This window comes from Loxodonta africana, chromosome 10 (genome assembly GCF_030014295.1).
Source record: "Loxodonta africana isolate mLoxAfr1 chromosome 10, mLoxAfr1.hap2, whole genome shotgun sequence".
NCBI lineage: Eukaryota > Metazoa > Chordata > Mammalia > Proboscidea > Elephantidae > Loxodonta > Loxodonta africana.
In genome coordinates, this window is record NC_087351.1 from 14,738,049 (window position 1) to 14,750,498 (window position 12,450).

At 51.7% G+C, this 12,450-nt stretch overlaps 1 protein-coding gene across 1 annotated transcript; it reads left to right on the forward strand.

The window, feature by feature from the left end:
* Positions 1-2,123: 2,123 nt before the first annotated feature.
* On the forward strand, positions 2,124-3,389 carry RHOV (ras homolog family member V). Its single transcript, XM_003418662.4, has 3 exons — positions 2,124-2,400; positions 2,554-2,612; positions 2,813-3,389. Exons 1-3 carry the CDS (start codon positions 2,193-2,195, stop codon positions 3,254-3,256), a joined length of 711 nt encoding a protein of 236 aa, XP_003418710.1. The 5' UTR covers positions 2,124-2,192; the 3' UTR covers positions 3,257-3,389.
* The last annotated feature ends 9,061 nt before the right edge of the window (positions 3,390-12,450 follow it).

The window sequence follows — 12,450 nt, forward strand, 5'->3', positions numbered from 1 at the left end:
TTGGGGCACTGGGCAGGGAGAGCACACAGCTAGGGAGCTGAAGAACTGGGAACACTGGGACAGGTCTCCTGATGTCCAGGTCTTTTCAAATTCCCATTCATGATTCCCTTTCCAGGAGAATAAAAAGAAGAGCTTATAGTTGGAATCCCCCGCTGCCGTTGTGTCGACTCCAACTCATAGTGACCCTATAGGACAGAGTAGAACTGCCCTATCAAGTTTTTGAGGAGCGCCTGGTGGATTTGAATGGCCAGCCTTTTGGGTAGCAGCCGTAGCACTTAACCACTACCCCATCAGTAGTGGTTAAGTGCTACGGCTGCTAACTAAGAGGTCAGCAGTTCAAATCCACCAGACGCTCCTTGGGAACTCTACAGTGCAGTTCTACTCTGTCCTGTAGGGTCGCTCTGAGTCGGAATCAACTCAACAGGAGTGGGTTTTTTATAGTCGGAATCCACTTGACAGCAACAGGTTTGGTTTTGGTTTTAGGGGGATACCATGGCAGGGCAACTTTGGGGCCCCTTTCATTTGCCAGATGAAATAGCTTAAGTGAATATGTCTGAGAAGTCTTTGGGGCTGTGGGGCTATAACTCGGCATCAGTAGCAGCCCCAGACATGCAGACATGTGGGGAGTGCAGAATGTAGACATTGGGATGTAGAAGTGGATACTGGGGACCCTACCATTTCCTCATAGTCAAGATTTTAATGGTTAAGTCAGCAACTTTCCAGCTGTTGCCTTCTTTAAAATAAAGAAGAGAAAAATCAGGGATCCTTCCTGCCTACAACAGCTCACGAACGAATGGCTATTCCCCGTGTTAAGGTGTCTTCCATGATCTTTGTATAGGCTACGATGAAAGACCGCCTTGGGGATCACAAGAAGGGTTACGGGCCTGGTGTCCCTTGGTGTGGCTGCAACAAAGAGATGAAATTAGCATTCACTCTACTGGTGACCTTTCTAGTGCTACCTGGGAGATCTTGTCTCAGTCTGCAAACTCCTTCTAGGGCAAGGAGAGTGGGTGGTCCAGAACACTATCTGCAAATAGGTAATCAATATGGTTTGGATGATGATAATATTATGTTCTTTGGGGATTTAGGGAAACCCTGATGGCATAGTGGTTAAGAGCTACGGCTGCTACCAAAAGGTCAGTAGTTCAAATCCACCAGGCACTCCTTGGAAACCCTATGGGGCACTCTGTCGTACAGGGTCAATATGAGTTAGAACAGACTCGACGACAATGGGTTTGGTTTTGGGGATTTAGAAAATATTCAAAAGGGGCAATGTCCTTGAAAAGCCACTCTGGCTAGTTTCTCCAGCACCCTGAGTCCCTCCAGGCTGAGTCTAGAGGAAGTCTTTCCATGGAAGGGCTGCCTGCTGTGCTCATGCTTGAGGTTCTCTGCCTTGCAGCTTTCATTTTCTGTATATTTTCAAATTCATTTTTTATTAATAAAATTATTATAAAAGTAATATATGGCTGTAAAAAAAATTCAAATATGTAACTATGAAGTAGATACTGAAATTGAAATCTCCCCACCCCAACTCCCCGAAGTAACCACTATTACCAACTCTGCGCATATCCAGCCAGACTTTTTTACGCTCCTACAAGCATCCCGACCCATTGCCATAGAGTCGTTTACGACTCATAGCGACCCTCCTACAGAACAGAATGGAACTGCCCCATATGATTTTCAAGGAGCAGCTGGTGGATTCGAACTGCCGACCTTCTGGCTCGCAGCCAAGCTTTTAACCACTGCACCACCAGGGCTCCCATACAAGCATATGTATAGATTTTTCTGTCTATACATTTGAACACATGTGGGCTCATACTGTATTACGTGTTCGGCACCTTGCTTTGTTCCCCCTAACAATACATCACGGATAGCCTTCTCGGCCTCATTTGAGCGACCCTTTGTCCTTGTACCTGGGTGCTGGCTGGAGCGTCAGCTCTGCGCCTCTCTCCCTTCCGGTGTTTTGGAGACCGCCGGGCCGGCCTCGTGCAGTGCCTGGCGCAGGTGGGCGGGGTCCCGAGCGGCTGGGTATGCAGATGAGGTGGGCGGGGCCTGGCACGTACCCGCGGTTAGCGGCGGACCCGAGCTCCCTGCCTCTACAGTCTCAGTCCGAGGCTGCCGGCGAAACCAGCTTCCCCAGCTTAGCCGCGCCTGGTCCCGGGCTGGCCCCTCTGCTGCCCCCTGAGCGGGCCATGCCCCCGCGGGATCTGAGCGAGCCTGAGCCACCGCCCCTCCGGGCCCCGACCCCTCCCCCGCGGCGGAGCAGCGCGCCCCCGGAGCTGGGCATCAAGTGCGTGCTGGTGGGCGACGGCGCAGTGGGCAAGAGCAGCCTCATCGTCAGCTACACCTGCAATGGGTATCCCGCGCGCTACCGGCCCACGGCGCTGGACACCTTCTCCGGTACGTTCAACGGCCCCGGCGGCCGCGTGGCTGGAGGGGGGGATGTGCACCCGGGAGCTCCGGGGAAGGGAGGCGGGCCTCGAGGTGGCGCTGATAGGCATGGTGGGGTCAGAGGACGCTCCTCCTAACTCAGGCTGTCCTTCGTCCCTGCAGTGCAAGTCCTGGTGGACGGAGCCCCGGTGCGCATTGAGCTCTGGGATACAGCGGGACAGGTGAGAAGCGGGGAGTAGCCTCTACTCGTCTGGGGCGCGGTGGGCTGGAGGCGGGGGACGGAACCCCGGATCAGCCGCAATGGGGAAGACCATGAGCTCTTGGTTACAGGGCTCAGGTTTTCCAGCCCCACGTGAGGGGCCAGTTCCTGTTCCATGTGGCAGGCAAAAATCCCATTAACTACCTGGCCTTCCCACCCCAGGAGGACTTTGACCGGCTTCGCTCCCTCTGCTACCCGGATACCGATGTCTTTCTGGCCTGCTTCAGCGTGGTGCAGCCCAGTTCCTTCCAAAACATCACAGAGAAATGGCTGCCGGAGATCCGCACTCACAACCCCCAAGCGCCGGTGCTACTGGTGGGCACCCAGGCCGACCTGAGGGACGATGTCAATGTACTAATTCAGCTGGACCAGGGGGGCCGGGAGGGCCCGGTGCCCCAACCTCAGGCTCAGGGTCTGGCCGAGAAGATCCGGGCCTGCTGCTACCTTGAGTGTTCAGCCTTGACGCAGAAGAACTTGAAGGAGGTATTTGACTCGGCCATTCTCAGTGCCATCGAGCACAAGGCTCGGCTGGAGAAGAAACTGAACGCCAAGGGCGTGCGTACCCTCTCCCGCTGCCGCTGGAAGAAGTTTTTCTGCTTTGTTTGAGCAGCTGTGGCAGCATAGCCAGCGGTGGACAGGTGGCCAGAGACTTCTGGAACCTGGGGCACTGGGCCTTGGAGGGGGCTGCTGACAGGGCCAGGCCACCCCGTGGGACTCAGTTGCCTTCTGAACACTGTGGGGCAGGAAAGAAGGCTCTGAGCCAGATTTCTGTGGTCAAAGCCCCAGCACTTTTATTTTCATGGGGTAGCCCCAACAATGTCAGCCACCTCTGAGCAGTTTGGGATCCAATTCCAGGTTTCTCATCCTGGGCAAGCAGTGCTGAATTAGGACCTCTTGTAATGATCCCCAATCCTTCCTCAGCGTGGAAGAGCCTGGGAACAGCTTGGGTGTCTTGGAGGGGTGGAAGGTGTCTAGCCAGATTTGGAAAGAAGTTTGGGCTGGACTGTGTCAGAGGTCTGAGAGACTGAAGCGAGCAGAAACAAGGCTTTGGAGCCGTGGGACTGCGGGCAGGCTGGGGTAGGAGGCAGGTCAGAGGGCTTGGCCTAGAAAGAGGATGAACAAGGAGGACAGCAGGAAAGCAGGGCAGCTGAGAGGAAGACTTGACACCTGGGCTGCCCTCAACCCTCAAGCCAGGGATGGCGGGGCAGCTGGTCCCTGGGAAGAGCTGGATCTCAGGGCTCCCTAGGCACTGCCCAAACTGGCTGGGCCAGAAGTGGGGCAGGAAGTGAGAGGCAAGCAGCAAAGGGTGGGGGAAGGAGTTGTAAATTAGAGCCCCAGGAAGGAGCTGGAGGTGACCCCTCTCCCCAGGGTCACAGTCTAGGGGGTATGACGGTGCATAGTGTACAAATAAAGCCTCAAGTTTCTGAAGCTGCTGTCTTCCAGTGTCATTTCCTAGATTGGTCAGCAAACCTATCTGCCTGTTGCCCAGATCACCCTCCTCAAGTCCCAACAGCCTGGATAGAGACAGGTTGAGCACCAAACAACTGTTTAAGTGCTGAGGCTGGACCGGAGGGTAGGGGCTGGACCAGGTGCCTAATGGGACAGTGTGATGGGAACTGGACTGGGGGGGCAGGCGTGGGGCTCCCTGCTTGGGGCTTAGCTAGTTCCCAGGAGAGCTACCGTGGGAAGCAGCCTGGAAACGGGTTTCCCCAGGTGTCAGCGCCAAACCTGCTTTCCCATGACCTCACCTGGCAGATGGGGCCCCTCCCCTCTCCCCCTCCTTTCCAGAGGGCAGTACTCAGTGCTGCTGCTCTGGGGCAATCTCAAGCCTTCTAACTTTCCTGCTTCAATCTGGCTGAGGCCTGCTCCTTCGGACTGTCCACAGGGTCTTGGGCTAGGGGGCCTAGGTTCAGGACCTGAACAAGGAGGGAACCCCACATAACCTAGATTTCAGCCACTAGACAAGACTTCCCGCTGGTCAAACTTCTTGGACTTCGGTTGGCTGGACCAGTCTTCAGCCATGGTCCTCAAGTCCACTTCAAGGACCTAGTAAAGATCAGATGTCAGTTGTGAGCAATTTAAATAGAAGTTTGGTTCTAGGATTCCTGTGGAAGTAGGGTTCATTGGAAGAACCCTGGAGAGGAGCAGGGGCCCAGAGAACATTCTCTGGAACTGAATCTGGAGGGAACTTTAAAGGCCACCTTGGCAAAATGGACAAACCTTGTTTTACTTAACCATAGGAAACAGGCCCAGAGAAAAAAAAAAGCCGTATCTCAAAAAAGATATTACAGGGTGCCTATAAGAGCACTTCGTAAATTCTAGAGTTGGGTACCATGGTAAGTGTTATTCTTGTGAAGAGGTTTTTTAAAGGCAAACTGGCATTGCCTCGGGCACAACCTGGTACACCTGCTAGGCAGCTGCCAGGTAAGCATTCACCTGTCCCAGCTCACCTCTGGACCAGCTCCCTCTGCTGGAAGCTACAGCTATGTGTGTGTGAAAAAGAGCATGGGTGAGAGAAATCCTAGCCAAGTGAAACCTCAGATAATCCCCAAATGCAGTTTTAGCCAAGACTGTGCAGCCCTTGTCCCACCAGGGCCCATCTTCCAGAGCTCCAGCCGTCTCACTCCCCTTGTTGCCTTATCCTCTCAGGTGGAGGTGCTGAGCTGCATGCATCGTTCCATCCAGGTCCTGAGGTTCCCCATTTCCAGGGCCAGCTGTCGCCTCAAGCCAGCCTGACACTCTCCTCCACAGCAGAGACCTGGATTCAAATTCAGGCTCTGACATCAACCAGCTCCATGACTTTAAACAAATCTTTTTCTTTCTCTGTGTCTCAGTTTCCTCATTTGTAAAATGAAGGACTTAGGACTCTGATTGGATTAGAGGTGCTATGGGTAGAGGAAGAAGCCTAGTCAGGTGATCTCTGAACCTCCCACCTCCAACTTCTTCCCTGCTTCTCTAATGGTACCAGCACATCCACGTCACCCAAAGGTGGTCACCATGCCTCCTCCCCCTGCCCAGTCACCAAGCCTCGTCAGCAGCACCTCTGTCAGTTTCACCCCCCCCATCCCTGCCACTGCTGCTTCCCAATCCATTCAGTGTCACTGCCTTCTCCTGGGGATCCACCAACTCAAGACTGGAGCCGGCCCTCACTGTCTCTGATGAGCTCCCAGCTCCTCATTTTATGTCTTTGACTGGTCTTCTTGAATCTGTCACCAAGCTGGGCCAGCTGGAGTTCTCTGATTCCAAACCTTTTGTTTTGCCAAATCCCCTAGTTCAGAAGGTACCCCCTCCCACCTCCCAGATGCTTTCTTTGTTTCTCTCTAACCATCTTCCAATACCTGCCTCTTCCGGGAAGCCTCTTCTACCTGTATTAGTGCTGATGACACTCCAAGTTTGGTCACTGACACCGGCTGCAGAAAGATACAACTCGAGAACGCAGTCCCTGGGTGATGCAAATAGTTAACACACTCAGCTGCTAATCGAAAGGTTGGAGGCTCAAGTCCACCCAAAGGCACCTGGGAAGAAAAGCCTGGTGACCTACTTCTGAAAAATCAGCCATTGAAAACCCTATGGAGCAGAGTTCTGTTCTGGCACACATGGGGTTGCCGTGAGTTGGAATTGATTCAATGGCAACTGGTTTTATCCTCCTAATGCCCCAGTAGGAAACCCTGGTGGCATAGCGGTTAAGTGCTACAGCTGCTAACCAGTTCAAATCCACCAGGCGCTCCTTAGAAACCCTATGGGGCAGCTCTACTCTGTCCTATAGGGTCACTAGGAGTTGGAATCGACTCAAGGGCAACAGCAATGGGTTAATGCCCCTGCAGCGTCTCGGACTTCAAATGCCCCGCTGGCTCCAAGTGCTTAAAAGTAAAAGCAACGTGACTTGGAGACAAGGCCCGAGATGGCTTGCTGGAAATGTCCTCTGAAGCCCGGCGTCTGAGCTTGTGCAGGCTGCAAACCCACTGGCTCTCTCAAGTTCTGTTTCTCTCACTAATATGGTATGGCTCTTTACTTTCTGGGACAGCTCTTTTGTTTTTTGTATCTTTGCCTGTCCTTCCTTTGCCTCTTTTCCCTGCCTTCTCCCCACTCTTGAATCGATCTTTAATGGGATATTTATGATTATATTAATTGGATAAAAATTCTGTGTTTCTTAGCCTTAAATATTTAAATCAAGGGATTTATATCTTCTATACATATTTTTTTTATACATATACATGTTCTTATCTACGTAAACTGTATTTAACACCTGTGTAATTAGCAATTGATTTCTTAAAAATGACATCATTTTTATTTTTGCCATAATAAATACTCATAGAAAAATTGGAAACATCCAAAAAATTAGGAGACTGAAAAATCACACATAGCCTTAACTGTCCAAAACAATCAGTAACAACATTTTGGTTTTCTTCTATTCCAACTTTTCTGCTATGCACATTTTTTTTGAGACTTTCTTTGTAATATATACAATTTTGTATTTTACTTTTTTCGTTTAAAATTACAATAATGTCTTTTCATGTTCTAAAATCTGACCAGAAGTCTGTTATGTTCTTTAGTATTTTTATCTTGACCAAAATTTCTTTAACTAGAGCCCCATTTGGGAACATTTAGGTTGTTTTCTTTTAACCTTTTTTCCTTACTAAAAATGATATCACACTGACAATTGATTTTTTTTCCCACCCATGAGTTGGTGATCAACTGCAGAAAAAAAAAATTTCCACCTCTAGCTTGGAGGCTGGGCCCCAGTGCAATCCCGAGTGGATCTTGGGAGGTAGCTTGGATTTCTGTGTGTGTGACTGTAGCGGGGTGGGGGGGGGGGCCTTTACTGTTGGAGCATGCCTAGCAGATTGTGGGTGTTCAATAAACACTAAATGATGACAAGGTGTGTATACATTTGTTTCACGTATGTTTCTCTGCGTCCATGTGTTTGCTCTTGTATATTTAAAGTAAGTGTCATCTTTGTGCGAAACACTGAATAACTTCGTATGTGCACGTGTCTGTGTATCAGTGTCTGTAAATGCGAGTGTCTGTCTTCATGCCAGATGTCCTTAGATCTGCATTGGATATGTCTATATATCCTTTGGAGTGTGTATTACAGTATATGTGTGTCTGGGTGTATATGTGATCTGTGCCTGTGTGTATACATTTTGGTTGGACCTAGTTTCTTGAGGCTGTGTATCTGTGTGAGACTGCTCAATTCTGTGTGTGTGTGTCTTTCTCCCTGCACCATTGTGCTGGGTGCATGCTGGGCCTAGGCCGGTGTGAGTGCACAGGATCTGTGTCCTTGCTTTCTCTCTGGGAGCACAGTGGTGCCCAGGGCAGAGGTGACGCACCCTCCCTCAGCTCCCCATTCTCTTGGGAACCAGCTCGTGAGAGTGAGACCGAGAGCAGACTGCGTCAGGAGCACCAGCCCCTTTTGCAACCAGCCCAGGCCCCAGGCGGTAACCGTGGCTCTCACAGGTCAGACCTGCCCACTTTGCCTCTGCTGCCAGGAAACCCGGCTCCCAGGCAGGGCTGCGCTGTCAGTGCCCTCCTTGGGTCTGGGCCAGATCCCCCGGTGAGCAGAACCTAGCCAAGGGGCCACATGAGTCACCCTGTGGCAACACAGGAAGTGATTTCCTGGACCTGGGCAGTGCTGGCTGTCCCAAGGAAGCAGGGCTTTCTGCCTCTGTATGCAGTCATGCGTAGGCAGCCTTATCTCTCCCATCATTGCTTTCCATCCTTACAACTGAGCTTCAAGATAGGTCAGACGGCTTTTATTAGCTCCACTTTAAAGATGAGGAGACCAAAGCACAGAGCCACATGACCGAGGTTAAGGCAGAGCTGGGCCTTGGACCTGGTATCCTGACCCCAGGCCTAGGCCCCCTCCCAGTATCCAAGGGAACAGTAGGTTCTGCTTCCTAGAAACTGTTCTCTTAGAGGGCAGGGCAGGGAGGCAGGGTTTATGGGGCAGGCTAGGTTATCCTAGGCTGGGGAATGAGGTAGAGGGAGACAAGCCTGGAGCTGGGAGTTTTAGACTCCCGGGACAGATGTCAGCACTGAACCAGGCCTGCTCTCCTAGGGGAATGTGCTCAAGGCTTTCTTCACTGAACAGAGGCTAGTAGATTTGCCCCATAACTGGGATGGCCATTTATGGTAATTCACTGTCAAACTCAGGACATTTTTTGAGACTGAATGGGACCTCTGTTACTAACTACATGGGACAATAGGCATAAACCTGGGCTATGGTCACCCTACTCATCACCTTTCTACAAAGCAGGAGTCAGTCGTTGTCATCAGCTCCATGGCCTCCTTGACCTTCACCTGTGTCAATTGCCCTTTCTCCCCAGGTGTCCAGATGACGCCCTGGCCCCTTGGCACCGAGGGGTAGCTGGGGAGTCTTTAGGCCCAGTGTGGGCGTGGGAATTCCCTGCGACCCCTTGAAGCTGGCAGAAAAGCAGGCAGCATAGACCCTACCCAGGGATCCCTGAACATGACTGCTTCCTCCCTGAGACCTCTATTCTCTGAGGCCATGTTCTGCTGCTTCTGCCTGTCTTCCCTCCTTTCCCAGTGCCCTGCACCCTCTGGGGAGCAAGGGGAGCTTGCCCCCACAGGTCTCCCTCTGGGACCTACGAGATCACTCTCCTGGTGAGACAAGGGGACCTCCAGGGGCTGTGTGAATTTCTCTCCCTACCACCCCCTCCTCTGCCCAACAGGCACTGTGGTCTGCTGACCACCCCATCTCCCACTGGGCCTCAGGCTCTGGCTCAGGCTCACAGCCCCATCCCTGACTAGCCGGGTGACTCTGGGCAAATTACCGCTTTCCTCCTTGTCTGAGTTTCTCCCAGGTGTGAAGTGGGCTAATACTGTCTGCCCCTCCTTGGCTCCCAGGAAACCCGCAGGGATAAGTGAGATAATAGCGGAACCGATTTGGAGGAAGTTATTGAGAGCCAAGTAAGAGGTATCAGTGCTGGCCTGTGTTTACGTGGGTGTGGACCTGTGGTTCCCAGCCTTCTGGGGTCTGTTCCAGCCCTGACAGCTTCTTGGCCTGCCGGGGCTCATGGCCTTTTTATACCATTTCCAGAGAACAGAAAGAACCCGGAGCCAGGAGCCTAGTCGTCTGGAGAAGGTGCAGGGAACAAAGAGTTTGGGGCTCAGGAATGCTGGCCTCCCAGCCTGCTCTGCCCCTAACTACGGGCATGTGGCCTTGGGCCAGTCACTGCCCCTCTCTGAGCCTCAACTCCTCAGCTCTGACAGTCTCTTCCAGTTCTGAACTCCAAGGACCAGAGAGCTTGGCCACAGTCATGGTTTGGGGACAGAAAGGATCTCAATGTTTAGTCAAACTCCATTATTTTTCATAGACCGCTATGGGTTCTCCCTTTGGGAGACACGGACTAACCCCATGGTCAGCCTGGTTAACTCACTGTCATAAAGTGGCTCCAAATGGGGTCGCCAGGAGAGTCTGAGGGGTCAGGGCAAACCCACTGAGAAGAAAGCCCCAGGTAAGTTCATGGGTCAACAACGCGATGACTCCATCAGAGTTTGTGTGTCCCTTGTATCTCCAGCCTCCCCCTCGTGCTGGTTCCTTTCTCGCAGACAAAAACCCAGCACAGGCCTCTCCTCAGCCTTCCACTCTCTGTGTGTGGCAAGGGCTCTGCTCTTTTTTCCTCTCCACTCCACCCAAAACAGCCTCCAAACCCCCGTCCGACTCCCGGCCCTCATTAGTTTTCTGCCTTGGTCACCCTTATAACGCTGCTCTCTCAACCATTAGCGATGGTCTGCCCACCTCCTCATCCCCAGCTTTCTTCTTCCTGACCTCCTGCAACGGTTGAAACCCCCGCCTTTTGAACTTCTCTCTCTCGTGACTCCTGTTTCCCCTGAGCCCTTCTCTTCTGCTTCCTCCTGCCACCAGTCCTGCCTCACCTTCTGCTCCTCCCCGCTCCCACCCCTCTATTGCTCTCACAGCAGTCTTGCCCACTCCTCCATTTCACCCTTACACCGACCACCCCAAATCCAGAAGCCCCAGCCTCTCCATGGAGCCCAGGCCCCTCAACTCTAGAATATTCACGTGTGGGGCCTCACCAGACACCAGACGGGAGGCTCAGAGTATGGCCCAAAGGCTTTAAGGCTCCTGTGTTTGCATCTCACCCCTGGCCCTATTTTATGTTTTCTCACTTTGTTTCCCTGGTTTCTATCTTATACTCAAGTTATTTCATAATTTATTAACCCTTTTAACCTGCCTTAAACCCTCCTCCAGTAAGGCAAGGCAGAAGCAAACAAAAACTAAGTAACCAACCATAAAAGCAATACGACCAGTCTCCATCTGGTACCTGGCAGCCCCTCACCTCCCTCCCTTCTCTGGGAGCTGCCCCTCCTCTGTTAGTGGCATTGCCAGCCCTCCAGGCTCCAGGTCAGAAAGCCTGGACGCTCCACTGACCAAGCTCTCCTTCTGCACCACCTAGAGTTACCAAGCCTTCAGTGTTTCCCTTCCCCAGATCTCTAGAAGCCCGCTGCCCTTCTCCATCCCTTGTCTCTATCCCATTTCAGGGCTTCATGACTGGATGATTCAATTTGTTTCTTTCTTAAGTATATCTGAATATTTAAAGAAAAGAAAAAACTCGTTACAAAAGCAATAGATGTTCATCATAGAAAATTTAGAAAATGCAGATTGACAAAAGAAAATAATCTAATTTTATCAATAAGAGATAACTCTATTGACATTTGGGTGAATATCCTTTATCCGTCTTTTTTTAAAGCTAAACATATACCTTTTTTTTTTTTTTTTTAACCCCACAACAAGGGGCCTCCTTATTTCTTCAGCAGTCTGTTTTCCTCATCTTTCTGGTTCTGGGCTCTGCTGATACAATCCCCAGGAGCGGCCGCAGGTAGAGGCAGGAGATACTGGCTCTCAAGCGAGGAGGCCATGTGGAAATGACACGTGAGACACAGGTGGGCTAGTTAGAGGGCTTAGGCAACCCCCAGGCTGAAGCTGGGCTTCTGGGTTTGGTAAGGAAGTCCAGGTGGGGCCATTGACAACCGCCCCCCCGCCCAAAAAAAGCCCATTGCCATCAAGCAGATTCTGACTCAGTGGCCCTATAGGACAGAGCAGGACTCCCCATAGGGTTTCTAAGGCTGTAAATCTATGGAAGCAGACTGCCACAATCTTTCTCCTGCTGTTCGAACTGGTGGATTCAAACTGCCAACATTTTGGCTGGCAGCCGAGCGCTTTAACCACTGTACCACCAGGGCTCCCTGACCTCTCTCCAGGGGAGTTTAAAGGTACCTTCCCAGGCTTTAGTCTCACTGCAGCTGGGCGGGGAAGGGAGTGGTCTTGTGCAATAGAACAAACCTCTCCTGGTTCAGGGCTGTTTGTTTAAGTGGGCAGGGAGGGGCTCAGGAGAAACCATCCAGTTTTTGTCAGTGTTTGTTTGAAATGTTGGGGCCAATGTGGTTTTAGAGACAACTCCCGAATATGGGGAAGGCAGGGTGGGTTCTAAGGGACAAGAGGATGGGGGTCCCAAAGCTGAATACCTGGAGGGTCCAGGCAAGCACCTAACCGTGGAAGCAGCAGCCTGGATGAAGGCTGTGGATGGGATGGCACCTGCCTGGCTAAAGAAGACCCCAAAACTCAGCACTTAACGTTACTGCTATGCGGGAATGTGGGTCGAGGACTGCCAGGTCCCCCACCTTTCCAAAAGAAGCTAGAAATACGGATTTTTATGTGAAATCTCTCGATTCTTTCAATGTTGGCAACCAATTCAAGAAATGAAGCCACTGTTTGGGTCAAAACAAAGCGTGGTTGCAGGCTGCCAGCGAGCAACCTC